We start from the raw sequence: 16,098 nt of genomic DNA on the forward strand, positions 1-16,098 counted from the left end.
AGCACCCTCATGTTTATTTCTAATTTTTTTAATATTAAACTTTCTTATCTTACTCTCCTTCTGCGTTCTTATCTTACTCTCCTTTGTTTTCCCTGGTGGGGCATACCATATCCATCCTTGTGTTTCTACAAACATAGTTTCTACAAACATCTGTTCATTTGGTAAATACTTGAGAGCTTATGTTTCAGACCCAGGGATAAAAAGGGAGACCATGCCCTGGAAAGTCACAGTTTAGCTGGGATGACTGTAAACAACTAAGCTTACAATGCCACGAATTCAAAACAATCTGTGACTTTCTTTGGTCTCGCAATTATTGCTCCTAAAACCAATCAAATGCATATACCTATTAACTAATTTTTTTAAGTTTCTAAAATTACAATACACTTCAAGGAATAGCATTTTAATTATACTATCCAGTTGCTATTACTTAACTCAAGATTAGAACAGTTAGGGGTATAAAGGTAAACCGTTTCAGCTCAGACTTTTACCTGTGGCATAAGCAATCTGGTCTTTGGCTTGGTCTCTCTCTTTCTTCACTTTTTCCAAGTCTACTTCAAGAGCCTGTTTGTCCTGCTTCAGTCTTTTGATGTCTTCCAATAAACTGTTTTTTTCTTTCTTGATATTCATAAAAATACAAAAGCAAATTATTTCCAACCACAATAAATTGTGGTAGAGAGTCTCTTTCACCCACATCATCATAAACACTGCTAATTATTTTTCTAAATTTTAGTTTGATCTTATCACCATTCCCCTCCAAATGATCACGAGCTCCCCAGAGCCTACTAGAATCAGTTCTAATCACCTAACTCAACACAGCTTCCAAGCCCTTCCACTCTGCCGTTCTCACTTCCCCTGGGTTACTCCAATACCCTCCTAACCAGTCTGCCTCTTCCACTCTCAGCACCTACAGTCTTTTCTCCTCACAGTAGCCAGAGGAACTGTCTTCAAGAGTCAGTTAATGTCCGTCTTCTGTCTGAAGCTCTCTGGTGGCTCCACCCCTCTTGGGGGAAGCCCACAGTCCTTACCATGATCTTCAGTGTCACAGAACCCAGTCGTGCCCGCTCCTCTGACACATCTCCTGCAAATCTCCCCCTCGCGCTCCACGACAGCTGCAGAGACCTCCTGGCTGTTCTTTGAACCCACCCAGCACGTTCCGACCCCACGGTGTTTTTGCACTTACTGTCTCCTCTGCCCTCACACACCCAGGTGGTTCGTTCCTTCACTTGATCAGGATTTCTGTTCAAACGAGGCCCCCAGGAAGGCCTGCCCTGATCACTCTAAAACAGCAACCCTCATCCTGGCCCCCAGGTGTGCTGCTTTTTTTTCTTCTCACACACTCATCACCGCCTGACATAAGACATTTACTTGAAAGCAGAACTTTACTTTGCTCATCCCTATATCACAAATGCAAAAAAGTGCTTGGCACATCTTAAAAAAAGTTAAATTCTCAATGTGCTCACATGCCGCACTCTCTCAACCGCCCTCATTCCTCGCCTTGCCAAAGTCATACTTATCCTTCGAAGTGTAGTTCAGATGAGGCTATTCCTGATAATCCCTGCCCCAGCATTACCACAAACTTTCAGTGTACCTCTAGCATAGCATTTACTACTTTGTTTCATACAACACTTATTTGCGTACAACCCTTTTCTCTTCATTAGGCTGAAAGCTCTTTGGGGACCAAGACTGATTTTACTACTTGTTTACTTTATGGCACCAAGCACATGGCAGGTACTCAATAAATGTATACTGAACGGAACTCATAACTGCTGGATAAACTCCTGGGGCACAGTTGGTATATTTTATTTTCAAAATAAAAATTCTTAGAAACTTTCTATCACACTACTTAGAATCTAAAATCCAGTCTTATGAAGAAAATAAATCCATTCATAAGGGCTTGAATAATCGTGGTTCTAGCTGTATCATTTCATTGTTTAATCTTCTGTGTGATCTTCTGTGGATGTCTTTTCAGGAGAGCACTGAATTTCTACAAGGACCTACTGTGTGGACGCTCAGAGGCCTCTGCCTGTCTCTCCGACCTTTTCTTCCATCACTCTTGTCCTTACTCACCCACTTCTGCCTCAGGTGCCTCTGCATCTGGAAGGTACCAAGCCCAATCCTGACCCAGGGCCTGTGCTTCCCCCTGGCTGGAAGGCTCGGTCTTTGCACAGTGAGCTGCTGCTTCTCCTCCACTCTTGATGCAGACACCACTTTCTCAGACAGCAACTCCTTGCCCACACGGCTGACAGCTGCCTTACCCCTGCCCTGCCTACCGTTAGTCTCTATCCTTATTTTCCTCAAAGAACTTACCTCTATTTGTAACTATTTCTTGTTTACCTATTATCTGTCTTCCCTGGTAGAATACAGGTTCCTAGTGAGCAAGGCCCATGTCTGTCTTGTTTACCTACTGTTTTTCCAACTCCAGGATGATTGCCTGACTGACTGGCCGAACTGCAGTCAGCCTCATCCTCCTCTCCACCCTGGGAATCTAGAAGGACAGGGCTCAGGACCTTTGCTTTTAGTATGTGTCCATCCATAGTTTATGAAAAAACAATTCACATTTTAAGACTACACTAATTGGTATTAATTTTTAAGGTACAAATTAGACTATACATAAGTAGGTTTGATACGAATATTGTATTACAGATTTATCTCAGTATGAATTTTTTGCTCTAAAACTATTTAAACTCAGAAAACCAAAGTGAATGAAAATTAACGCATGACATTCCATCTTTCAATATTTGCACAAATAAACACAACCCTAAATAACTTTTATCTTTAACACTTTTTCTTTTTTTGATTTTTTTTTTTAATCTTTCTTTTTTTTGGCTGCTTTGGGTCTTCGTTGCTGCGCGCAGGCTTTCTCTAGTTGTGGCGAGGAGGAGCTACTCTTCGTTGCAGTGTGCACCGCTTCTCATTGCGGTGGCTTCTCTTGCTGCGGAACACGGGCTCTAGGCACGCGGGCTTCAGTAGTTGTGGCGCACTGGCTTAGTTGTTCCACAGCACGTGGGATCTTCCCGGACCAGGGATCAAACCCATGCCCCCTGCAGTGGCAGGTGGATTTTTAACTGCTGTGCCACCAGGGAAGTCCCTTTCTGATTTCTTTTAAGGTGTTCCCTGCCTTTGGTACTTTCACCATGATGGGTTTAGATGTAGATTTTAAATTATGTATCCTGAGCAGGACTCACTGTATTTCCTGAATTTGAGAATTCATCTCTTTTATTAACTCTAGACAATTCTTAGCCATTACTTTAAAAAAATTTTAATTACATACTACAGTATCTCACATCTCTTGATATTTTTCATTTCTCTGTTTTTTTGTGTTTCACTCTAAGCTCCTTAGATCTATCTTCTAGTTTACCAATTTCTTCTTAGTTATGTATGATCTATTTAACTTTTCTACTTATTCTGTTTATTTTTCTCTGAATTTGCCTAGTCTGTTTTGTTCTTTCCTCACACTGAACTTCTCACTTATTTTGTATATGAAATCATTTAAAGTCTATTTCATAGTCTACTCAGTAATTTGATTGGGGTTCTAATCCTGCTGTTTATAAAATCATCCCATGCCTGCTCACGGTGGGTTGTTTCCCTGGGTTTTGTAATTCTGCATTCTGGGCGTAGCGTCAGCAGGTTTTTATCTGAAGGAATACCATGTGAGCTGGGTTAAGGATGGATACCCCTAAGAGTGTTTTGCATGTGTTTCTTATAGACACACTTAAGATGATCACTGACTCAGGACCACCTTTTATGCTATTTTCTTTTTCCAGTTTGAGTAGGACCAAACCTTGAAAATACTGTCAATTCAAATACTAAAACACAAATGAAGGGAGTAGGGATGACATTTATACTGAACAACTAGTAAGACACTGAGCAGAGATTTTTTTCCCCCCTCTCTATATAGAAATCAAGTTAAGACAGATAAGCTTTCTCGATATTTCAGCCCCTTCTGAAGGTGGGTGGATTTTTTCATGGACCACTGTTTTACTGAAGGATGTGGCCCTTTGAAGTCCTGGGGTCCTATCTCTACTTTGTTGTTAAAGCTCAAGGCTCGTGGTTACTGAACTGGCAGCCTAGGAGCAGTGTTTACTGCTAGGTTTGTATCCCTGTTCATTTCTGACCCCTAGAGATTCCCCTTACTTTCTTGAGAGCTGGATTATGCATTTACAAGATGTTTCTTATATTTTAGCCAGCATTTTCCAGTGATTTCAGTGGCAGTTTTAGTTTCCCATTTGTCAGAAAAAAATGTGTTCAAAGTAGCACTTTTAAAAGGTCACTAATAACAGCCTTCAAATGAAGCTAATGCTGTGCTTGAAACCTTACCATGTTTTCCCAAGCCCTCATAAACTTCAGCAATGTTAACTGCTCTCCTAACTTGCTAGTCTTTGAGGCCCACTGATAAGTGCGGGTGTCCAATCATTTATTCCTTCTTTCTACATATCTGCCTACCTATCTAATCATTCTATACATACATGCATCTTAAGAAAGCTCTCTAATGGATTCATATTTGAAGCTGTATTTTACATACAAGTCTGTTAAGCATCAATTATTGAACTAAGGCATGTTTAAAGTGCTATATAACCTAACTTTATATAATAAATTTCTAATTAAAAAGTGATATGTAATTGGAATGTTTCTAATTTACATAATCATTCAAATAGATTGGAAGGACTTTTTAGTTTAGTGCTGTGGTTCTTAATGGGAGGAAGTGGGGACAGTTGACTGCCCTCCCACAGGAGAAGTCTGGAAACGTGGCAGTGGTTTTGAGTGTTGCAGCGACTGGTGGGTGCTATGAGCATAGTTCCTGGCGACAGGAGTGATAAAAATCATGCAATGCATAGAAATGTTCTGCTTAAGACAGAATTAATCTGCCCTAAATCCCCAAACTTCTCCAATTGATGAATACTGCTTTAGAAAATTCCAGGCCATATTCTTTATAACAATTCAATACAAATAAAGAAAAAAGTTATAGAGTAGCTATTGCATTTCACCTCTGTGTTAGGCACATCAGACACACATATTTGCAGATATAGCCTCCGCCCCCTAGAAGTGCACAGTCTGCTTGGGAAGACAGGGGAAAAGCCAACTAACTTTTTAAGGTGAATGATTATCTTCAAATTATTTTCCTATTTTAGCCGTACATTTCCAATGAGGAATTTGAAGTTAGGTATACATGCCCTAAATAAGGTTATGCCTCCAACATGGCTCCACGTGATAAATGCCTGATGAGACGTTGGATTATAAAGAGGATGCCATCTAAAACCAGCATCACATGGTCTCCTCTATAGTAAGGTCACATGTGTCCCAGTGCTAACCTTAGATATTTCCTAATTTTTAATTGGTATGAAATTTATAAGCAGATTTTATTTTTTCATAAATTACGAAAGCAGATTTTTTTTTTTACACATGTAGAAATTTTTATAACAATCTTTCCTATCACTAATGGTTAAAATCCTTATGCAACTTACCTGTGCCACCCGTAGTTCTGCTAACAGATCTGTAAAGTTCTGATTTCTGGTGGGCTCTGAATCTTCAACTGCTTGAGACAGGAAACGACTTTTATGCATCTCTTCTCTGATTTATTTTGAAAATAAAATAAATATATATATTTTAAAAGGTACTCCTTTCAATACAAAATATTCAATTCTTAAAAATTGAAAACACTTCGCACGTTGAAACTATGTGAGTCATTGAAGAGAAAGTTTATTTAAACTAAAGATTATAATACTAAAAAAGAAGTATACTTCATGTGAAATTTTTATGTATAATCTAAAAGAACCAAAACCCTAAGAGTACTGGTTTATTTGTAATATAAAAATATTTCCTGCCGATTCTCAGAAAAAAAAAAAAATCATCTCCCAGAAAGACTTGCTGCATTTCCCCTGTGGTGTTCTGTACTCCTTGTCTCATCATTCTAGACTCCTTTCTGAGAAACACAAATTGCCAATCATACCCATGGAAACTAACAAACAAAAACAAACACAGTCTACTACTGGTACCTTAGAATCAATTTTTCTGTTTTTTTCCAGAGATATTATACAAGTTTAGGAGTACACATATAATCATCTAACCCTACTTTCTAAAGAAACCATTTATTCCATTGTGAAAATTCATTTAGAGCTTCAGGTTTGGATCCTGGAATAGATCTTCTCTTTTAAAAGCCAGGTAACATTATCAGATATGAAATTTTAAAATACTTTATTGAAGCATCTGGGAAGAAAGCAGGTGTAAATGTCTTCATGCCTCAGAACTGTGCAGATTATCAGCCTTGGCTTGGGGTCACACTTACCAGGAGAAAGGGGCATTTTCCCCTTCCTAATTTACACAAAAGTGCCCTCACTTGCCAACCTGTGTACTTTCCGGCTTTGTCTGCTACAAGATATGCTTTTTTTCTATTTTGCATGAAAGATGAGTGTGAGCTAATAGCAGCCCTGGCTCATATACCCTAAGTTACCTTACAAAAAAAATGGAAGAAGTATGTAAATAAATAAAACATACATGACATTCATAGCCAAAGAAATTTCTTCTGATAGCGGTCCTATTTGAGGTTTTAGGTGTTTAGGTGAAATGATGCATAGCTGGCAGTCATTTCCCAAAAGAAGACAGTACCCTAGCTTGCCCACATTGGTTGGTTCAGCTCTTTCACTTAAGTGTGTTAAAGACGGATGTAATAACACCCCAAAGGCCTTACAGTCTGAAGTATGATTGATTCTTAAGTGGGTGCTGGTGCTCCGTCAGCCTTCCACGGTGAGCGCCGGCTGTAATAACTCGCAGGTTCTCCTCTGGAGAAATGCCCTTGCCAAATAGCAACCCCTGCCCCCTGGCCCAGAGGATACCCCCACTCACTCCCTGGGGCCCACCTCAGCCAGGGACTGGCTTCTTGGCGGGTACAAAAGGCTGCCCCCCACTTGCCTCAAGTAGGGGCCAACTCTGCAATGCAATGCGTTCTCCTGAGCCTCCTGGCGAGAGCAGAATGAAGCCAGCCTCCAGCCGAGACCACATTCTTACTTGCCTTCCCTCCTGCTACCTGCCCCCATCTCGCTTCTCTGGCTCCCCTTCTCCTGAGAGTAATCCTCCGGGAAATCACCTCCACGAGGATCCCCACCTCAGGCTCTACTTGTATGGAACCTGACCTAAGATAGTAAATAATACCGTATTTTCTCTTTACTATTGTTACTAACAGCATTATTACTAAGATGTATTACCCAAGTATCTCAGGCTTAAAAGGAATATTCAATTTCCTGAAATTGATGTCAAACACAAATACGAATATACTGAAAATACTGAAGTATGTACTAGTCATCTAACACCAAGAGAAAATCCACTGAATATTAAAAATACCAAAGTTACAAAACTGTAAATCAGTGTACAATTTTTTTAAATTTCTAAGTATCCTAAATGTTTTATTAATATAACAATAAAATGCTTAGAAATAGTCCAAGGATATTTGATTTTAAGAATTTTAAAAGGACTTACTTTAAGGCAGCTAACTCGCTGAATAAACACTGGTTTTCCTTGAACATTCGCTCCTCATTTTTCTTGTTTTGTTCTTGGAGATATTTCACTTGATTATACAATTTTTCGTTTTCCTTTTTATATACGGAAAATTATGTTTTAGTTAAAAATCAGTAGTACTTACATAAGTATATCTGCTTCTAAAAGATACATCCTTTAAACATTTTTAAAAGCGTTTAAATTTCTTCAGTTTTTGAGTAAGCAAAATCTTTTTCAAACTCTTTGATTTGTCTCAGAAGAAAATCTGTTATCTGAAAACAATTCTTTCTAAAACGCTCAAAATGTTTACTTGAAAAAGAAGTTGCAAAAAAATTCCCAAAGCCGAAGAGCCTGTCATATAATGTACCGCATTTCACAGGAGTAAATGGGGGAGAGACTGCAGGAATAACCACATCCTGACTTCATGCACCAGGGATGGAAAGGCCAGTGGGACTGTTTGCACCTTCTTTTTTCCTGTTTTTGGCCCGTCTTTCTGCCATGAGGTAATTGGATGTACCCACGGTGGGTATCTATGTTTGTTTCTGGAACTTTCTGTGAGCAGGGAGTTAGAGACTGGGTGTTTGTGGAAGATCAGGATAGAGCAGAGCAGAGACTAGACCCAGTACAGCACCTGACTTGAGCTGAAGGGGGACTCAAACAGTGAGATCAGGGGGAGAAAGTACCCATCTGTGCTTAGATGCTCTGGCTTATTAACCTCTTTAAAATCAAGAATCTGATGAAAACCACAGACCTTTGAGGATCTAATGAAAACTATGAACTGTCTCACCATGTCTGACCTAGTGCCTGGCACACAGTCTGTGCTTGATTATCTGCAGAATTAATGAAACTCAGAAAAATACATACATACACAGACACATAAATTTTGTATTATCTTTGTGAGAGTGGGTGGTTGGCATACTCATAGCTCTGTGAAATCCTCCTTAAAACCCATGTTCTATACAACAAGCTCAGAATGGCAGAAAAGGGTTTTGGACGGTTCTCACTAACTCTATGGTGGGATGTCCTGCAAAACCAGTACAATTTCATTTACAGCAAAAGCTGTAATCTCTGATGTGGTGATGCTTTCTCTGGATGTCCCTGGAATGAAAATGCTGGTTATCGGTAGGCTGGATGGTTAGGCTATTGTTGTCATAAAAGAAAAAGGTAATGAGACAGAAGAAGAAGGGGAGGGAAGTTAAGAAAAAGGAGTGATGGGAAAGAAACTAAGACAAGTTTCATCCTGGGGATCACCACACCTGCCCTGGCTGACTGTCAGGTCAACACCACCAACACTCCATCATCCCAGAGAACAAATGTACGGCTTCTATAGGACACACTCATTTTCTCCCATTTAATTCCATTGTTTTTCACTCTCAGGGCATTGGCAATTGATTCAGATTTATATTTCTCAATATAATATCAAAACTAGCCAATATTACTACTGAAAAAATTATAGAAAATTAAAGAAAAAGAGGATAGTTTCTAAGGAAATATGGCTATTACAATTAGTAACAGGCAACATGCAGTAACTGGTTACTGTGTGGAAGGCACGAAGTGGTTGATCTGTACTGTCTTATTTTAACTTCACAACCACCTTATGAGACAGGTACTTATCCTCATTTCCACTTCACAGATGAGGAAACTGGCTGAGAGGTGAAATGATCTGCCTAAGGCTGCACAGCAGGTAGTGAAGCAAAGTCTAAAACCAGATTTTTTGAATCCAGAGCCCATGCCCTTAATCACTTTAATTCTGCCCATGAAAAATGTACAGACTAGTCAAATTATTACTTCCTCGCATTGCCAGAATTCCCATTACCTGTTAAATGGACACAGAAATATTTTTAAATGCCTTATTTTTATAATCAAAGAATCTCAAGACAAACTCACTATGTGCTGAAGAGCCATACCTGTTGATATCCTTGAAGAAGTGTCTCTTGTTCTTGTATTTCTTTTTGGATTTGCTTCAATTTTTCTTCAGTGACAGGATCAGCTGTTTCTCCAAAATACAACCACCTTTGTTTTTTGTTTGATTCTTCAAAGTCACTTAACTTTGAGAACATGCAAGTAGTGTTTTATTTGGAGAAGGAAATGATACAGTGAGCAGTGCGGAAGAATAACAGAAAAATTCGAGGTACATAAACCTAAGACTGCCTTATAACCACAGTGGAATGATCATTAACACCAACTACAGTTAAACCACTTCAGCGTGCTTTGTGCTGATGGAAGTTAACTCAGAAATGCTATACAGTGTCACTTTCTGAATCTAGACCTTCCATAGCTTTCTTTCTGAAACTCTGTCTTCCATGAAGGTCACAGTGAACCAAGGGATTTGTTTTCAAAAAGGACTGCTAACAAGAAAATTATCAAAAGGAGCCAGTTTCAATTTCAATTCCCCCCCCCCACCCACGCAGGGGTTCCATGTCGGCTCTTCTGTAAGGAGGCACTCTCAGGAACCATGTTCATGTTTTATACAGCAAATATATCAAGTGAAGCAGCCCCAGGGACAAGCAAATGACAATGCATTTAGCGGGGAGTACCAGTTCTTTTTTAATTAAATAAGAGGAGAAGTAGGACAATGTGTCTAGTACCTTGGCTTGTAGAATATACTTGTCTTGATTCAGTCTGAAGAGTTCCTTTTCCTGTTGTCTCTTTAGTTCCTCCATCTTGTTTTCCAGCTCTCTCTCCTTTTCTGAGAATGTGACTTTAATTTGCTCAATTAGGGCTTGGGCACCCCTCCATTTTTCCTCTGCTTCCTGAACTCTCTTAAACATAGTCAATTCTGTCTCCTTGTTCCCACCATGGTATCCTGAAGAATCCTTTAAAGGAAAAGCGTTACTTCATTATGTAGAGTTATAATATTAGGTTTGAACACAGGTGGTTAGGGGAAAAAAACCACAAAGAATAAAAATGACATGGTCAACGATGTATAAGAAGATCAATAAATTCTTGTGTGACAAGAATATCAGTCAACATAAAAGAAATTATATATATATTTCATTATTTATAATTCAGTTTCAACATACAATTACAGAACATAAAAACATTATGAATATTATTTTGAAATTCAATACCTACATTCTGAACCTGAGCACAGGAATCGGCTTCTGTAGGGCCTTCAGACTTCTTAGGAGTAGCCAGGCAACTTTCAGTTTGGGGTGCTGGTTTACCCAGAGCTGCAGGCCTGATGAGTCTTGTTCCAGATAAGATTTCTAAAGATTGTAAACAATGGATAAAAGCACCACAAATACAAACTAAGTTGAGTGTGTATTCAGCAATTATGTAACAATAAGTACTAATACAATGAGAACACTGAGACAAACGAGGATCATGAAGCAGGCAGATGAGTACAACACATCTGTTTCACTGCACTCCGAACTCCTGTCCATAATCAACATTCTGCTCAAGCTGACACAGAAGGCTAAGGACACAAGATTCACGTCAAATGACAAATGGAGCTAAATAAATGTGAGGAAAATGTAGATTGGGATAATTTCAGGGTTTATTATTTTTCAGTAATTATTCTGTCAAATGTTCACAGCAGTAACAAATAAAAATATCTAAACAATGAATCAAAGAGCAGCTGATAACTTTATGAAGCATTTTACTTCAGATTAAGTGTGCTTTCAGAGCACATTTTTTATAAGTAATGTATATCAAGATATAGTATCACTGGAATAATATAGATTACATGGAAACTTTATCACAAGTAGTTTAAATCTGATTAAAAAACAAAATGATAATACTGCTATAATACTGTTTATTAAATTAGAAAAAATGTGATTAATGTATATATATTCTGGTCAGATTTTCAGCTTTTAAAAGGTACCTCATAAATCCTCAAAGAGTGGAAATAATTCTAAGGCCAGTAAGTTATTCAGTTAATAATAAAAATAAACATTTAAGGGAAATACCTAGAAGAGATCTTGAGGCCCATATTCAATTATTACAGATTCTGAACTGCACATTGAGTAAATATTTATTTGATTGCCATAGATGTAGATGAAGCATTCGAAATTTATATTTTTAATATAATTTTTTCAAGATGCTAACTTTTCAAATGCAGAGTTTACTTTTTCATTAAAGTGAAATACACGGTCATTAAAAGATTTGGAAAATACAGGAAAGTCAAAAGAAGAAACACATCCCCAATAGTACCTCAGCCCAAGATTTCCTTCTAATCTTTTCTGGGCACGCAGGATTTTCCTTATAGAGTAGTAATCATATTTAATTGGATTGTTTGATGTGGAAGGTTTTTCTCGAGAAATGTCTTAAAGTGTTCATAAAGGAACTGTTTGTATCACTGTAAAAGCAGGCATTAATCCTTCCAGGTCACTGGAGGTGCATCAACATGGCCAACGAATAGGGTGTGATTCTGCTAGCATTGTGATTCTCCCTAGGATGTGGTGGCCAAGAGTGGCAGGTGGTTCTGGCTCAAGCTGCAGTCAGCCAGTGCTTTTATACCACAATTCTCCCTTCCTGGGTTCTTAATTTTGGTTTCTCTAAGTAATTATTTTCAATAATAGTACATGGACAGTATCTTTTCCCTTTATACCCGAAAGAAAATTTGCTTGGATATAAAATTCAAACGTGAAAAAACACTGCAGAATTTGGAACCCTTCTTGAAAAAACAATGGATTAAGAAAATTCAGTCAAATAAGAAAACAATCAAAATAACTCCAGAATGGAGAAGCGATGGATAAGGGACTGGTGAAAAGCATTCTGGCCCTTTCATAGCCAGAACCAAGACCCTCATTCAAAAGCTAAGGAGGGGCTTCCCTGGTGGCGCAGTGGTTGAGAGTCTGCCTGCCGATGCAGGGGACGCGGGTTCGTGCCCCGGTCCGGGAAGATCCCATATGCCGCAGAGCGGCTAGGCCCGTGAGCCATGGCCGCTGAGCCTGCGTGTCCGGAGCCTGTGCTCCGCAACGGGAGAGGCCACAACAGTGAGAGGCCCGCATACTGCAAAAAAAAAAAAAAAAGCTGAGGAGAATTACAGTCACTAGAGCAAAAAAACTAAATATATCCTGAACAAGTAAAAATAAATCCAACAAAAATGGGTAGCAGGCATGTGACTGGGGGTTTTACTACCTCATATTTCATAGAAGGGAAAACAGATAATATATAAAACGTAGGTAAAAACAACAACATGGTTTTGGCAACCTTTCAGAGGTTTTCACAGTCTATTTTCTTAAAGGGATTTTTTTTGTGTGTGTGTGTCACACGGGCCTCTCACTGCCGTGGCCTCTCCCGCCACGGAGCACAGGCTCCGGACGCGCAGGCTCAGGGGCCATGGCTCACGGGCCCAGCCTCTCCGCGGCATGTGGGATCTTCCCGGACAGGGGCACGAACCCGAGTCCCCTGCATCGGCAGGCGGACTCCCAACCACTGCGCCACCAGAGAAGCCCAAAGGGATCTTTTGAGATGTATTTCTTAGAATGAAGTTTCTTTCTCGTCTTGCAGATTTAAGTAAAACTCAATCTAATATTTTATTTAAAAAGAACTTATGAAGTGTGATCTGTTCTTATAAAATGCTTTGTCTGTTTGTCCTGCCTGTCTCCTTCCTTCCAGCTCCCATCCCCGCTTCCTTCGATCTGGACAAGGACATACATACAAGAAGCATGGAAAGAGGCTCACCCAGTGCGACCTCAGTTGTTTCTGGCTAATTATTGCTTTTTACTTCTCTGTGTTTTTTAAATTTAAATAATGAGCAACTATTCCTTTTGTGACAGTAAACGTATTAGTATAAAGATAAAAATATAAGAGGCAATAGCCCAAGAAAATTAATTCAGAATAAAAAGGAAAACCACCACCTGCAGACACCACTAGCTGCCAATCTCCTTTTCCTCCCTAATAACAGGAACCTAATTTTGCCCTGGGCAGCAGTGTGCCAGTTTAAAACACTCATCCCCCTGGACTCCATGCAACTGGGGAGAGGGGTGGGAAGGAAACACAGGATCAAAGTTCTGGCCAATAAGATGAAAGCAAAAGTTTCCTACATGGCACTTCCAAGAAAGTGACTACTTTTCTGATTAAGAAGCTGCTGAGTTAACAGGCAGGGACCTTTTACCTTTCACCTCTCCTCCCGGAAGGCCTGGAGGTTGTGTAGCCATCTTGTGACAAGGAAGACAAAAGTCACCAACTAAGGATTTTGCAGCAGGAAAGAAGGGTCCTTGCACAGTTGCACCAGCTATGAACTGACGAGCCCTGGTTTCTTGGTTACGTGAAAAAAAAGAAGCCTTCTAACTGCCTAAGCCCCAGTCATTGGGTTTCTTCTTCATCATACCCAATGTGGATCCCAAGCACAGTCTCTAGACTTTCTGGACACTCATCTCTGCCTCAGGGTCTGCTTCTTGGAGACCCAACCTGTGACAAACACCCCAAAGGAATTCCAGTTCTTTGGAAATGAAACTAAAGTCACTCTGGGCAATTTTCCAATAAAAAGATAGAGATTAAAAAATCATACTTAATGGATAGTCTAATGAGAAAAAGTAGCTCAGTATAAAAATAGACAGTCACAGTTTACCATTGTACTTTAATATGAATCTTACTGATGTGTTTCTTTTTTATTTTGGTAGTCACAAGCACTATGAAATTGTGAAATAGGGAAAAATATCCATAAAAATATTACTTTCATCTATCAACCTCTATACCAACCCCCTCGTTTCCTTCCCACCCCATGACCTTACTTGTCTTCACTCTCAGTAATTTCCATACAGGCACAGGAGATCCTTTCAACCTCTGTATATACGTGCCTCTCCGCCCCAGCTGCTCTCTCCCACTGGCGCTCTAGATCTTTTTCTATCACCAGTAACGCATTTACTCTCCATCAATCCTTCTTCCCACCTGGATTCCCACCATCCTTAGGTCCCCCTGGGACTCACTTTGTGGTCCTGCCTGTGTCATGCTGTATCACCCGCCCCCCGTTGTCTTTTCTTCCTTCATGACTCAACTTACATTCCACATACGTTGGTCTCTCCCTTCTTGTTCCTGTCTCAGTTCACTGTACTCATTTGGCAAAAGCCACGCCTCTTGATAACCCTAACTATACAACTACCCAACACTTGCAATCATGCAGTAGAACGTGGCTGTGCACACGCATATACAAATACACACACACACACACACACCCTGCCTGGTCTCAACTTACACTCATGGTCACTAACTGCACGCCGATGCTTCCTGCTGCAGTCCAACCCTCCAGGATTGCCTTTTCACATCTTCCCTCCTCCAACACCCCTGCCCCAACTTCACTGCTACCTCATTACATTGTACTTTACTTCTCACAGTAAATGGAAGCAACCTCTCACCACTTCTACCCACCCACCAGTCTGTACCCACATGTCCCCCCTTCCTATCGGCTCGCCCACAGGCGAACTGTCCATGGTCCTCTCTGAAGCCAACCCTTCCCATGTGCACTGGATCCCAAGACAGTTCCTCTACTCAAGGACGCTGCTCTAGCCATTCTCCCCTCCATCGTGCGTTTCTGCCTGTCCACTGCATCTTTCCAAAGTGCATAAACATACTATTATTCATTCACAGCTATTATTTCTCCCATTAAAACAAAACAAAGCAAAATAAAAGGCTTCTCCTAACTCCTCTTCCATGCCAGCTACTGCCCCATTTTTTTCTTTCTACCTCTTACACCCTTTCCTCCAGGGGGGTCTGGAGCTCGAAGTATCCAACTCCACTCCTCCTATTCTCACTCAGCTTGCCTTTCACAGCCACACATCCACGGAAACTGCTTGTCCAATACTGATGGCTTCCTTTTTGCTAAACCCAAAGGCCAGCTGTCAGTCCCCATCTCTCTTTATCCCTCAGCAGCAACTGATAGAGCAGATCAATTCTCCTTTACACACTGTCTTCACCTGGCTTTCAGGACCCCACATACTCGGGTTCCTGCAACCTTGCTCTGTCTTCTTTGCAGGCGACTCCTCTTCCGCCTGACCTCTTAAGGCTAGCACGCCCAGGGTTCAGGCCCTGGCTCTTTTTTCTCTAGATATGCTCTCTTGATAATCTTCATCAGTTGCAGAGAACATTATGCTTAGAGAAGTTAAGTCAGACAGAGAAAGACAAATACTATATAAAACTTCTACGTGGAACCTAAAAAATAATACAAATGAATGTATATACAAAACAGAAAGACTCACAGACACAGACAACAAACTTGTGGTTACCAAGGGGAGAGAGAGGGGTGGGAGGGACAAACTAGGAGCGTGGGATTAACAGACACAAACTACGACAGATAAAATTGATGAGCAACAAGCATTCACTGTACGGCAAAGAGAATTATACCCAATATCCTGTAATCACCTACAGTGGGATATAATCTGCCAAAAAAAATATTTCACTGTGCTGTACACCTGAAACTAACACAATATTGTACATCAACTAGACTTCAATTAAAAAAACGCAGACAAACATGGCTTCAAAAATATTCACCTTTAACGTCTGAAACCTACAGTTCACACCACCCTCTTCACTCCACACTTTTCTACCTAACTGCCTCCCTGTTTTCTCTACTTGTGTGTAGAACAGACATCTCAAAACTATCGGCTCGACAGCTGAACTCCTGGTCTCCTCTCCACCCCCAGATGTACTCCCCCTCAGCCCTCC

At 40.2% G+C, this 16,098-nt stretch overlaps 1 protein-coding gene across 1 annotated transcript in view; it reads right to left on the reverse strand.

The window, feature by feature from the left end:
- CEP162 (centrosomal protein 162) overlaps positions 1–16,098 on the reverse strand; it is a gene marked incomplete at both ends in the record, with an annotated part of 89,049 nt that overhangs the window by 30,020 nt on the left and 42,931 nt on the right. The window contains 6 exon segments of the mRNA XM_079716214.1: positions 489–615; positions 5,463–5,568; positions 7,471–7,583; positions 9,396–9,536; positions 10,077–10,304; positions 10,564–10,697. Coding sequence (XP_079572340.1) covers positions 489–615; positions 5,463–5,568; positions 7,471–7,583; positions 9,396–9,536; positions 10,077–10,304; positions 10,564–10,697 — 849 coding nt within the window.

This window comes from Hyperoodon ampullatus, assembly GCF_949752795.1.
Source record: "Hyperoodon ampullatus genome assembly, chromosome: 12".
Taxonomy (NCBI): domain Eukaryota; kingdom Metazoa; phylum Chordata; class Mammalia; order Artiodactyla; family Ziphiidae; genus Hyperoodon; species Hyperoodon ampullatus.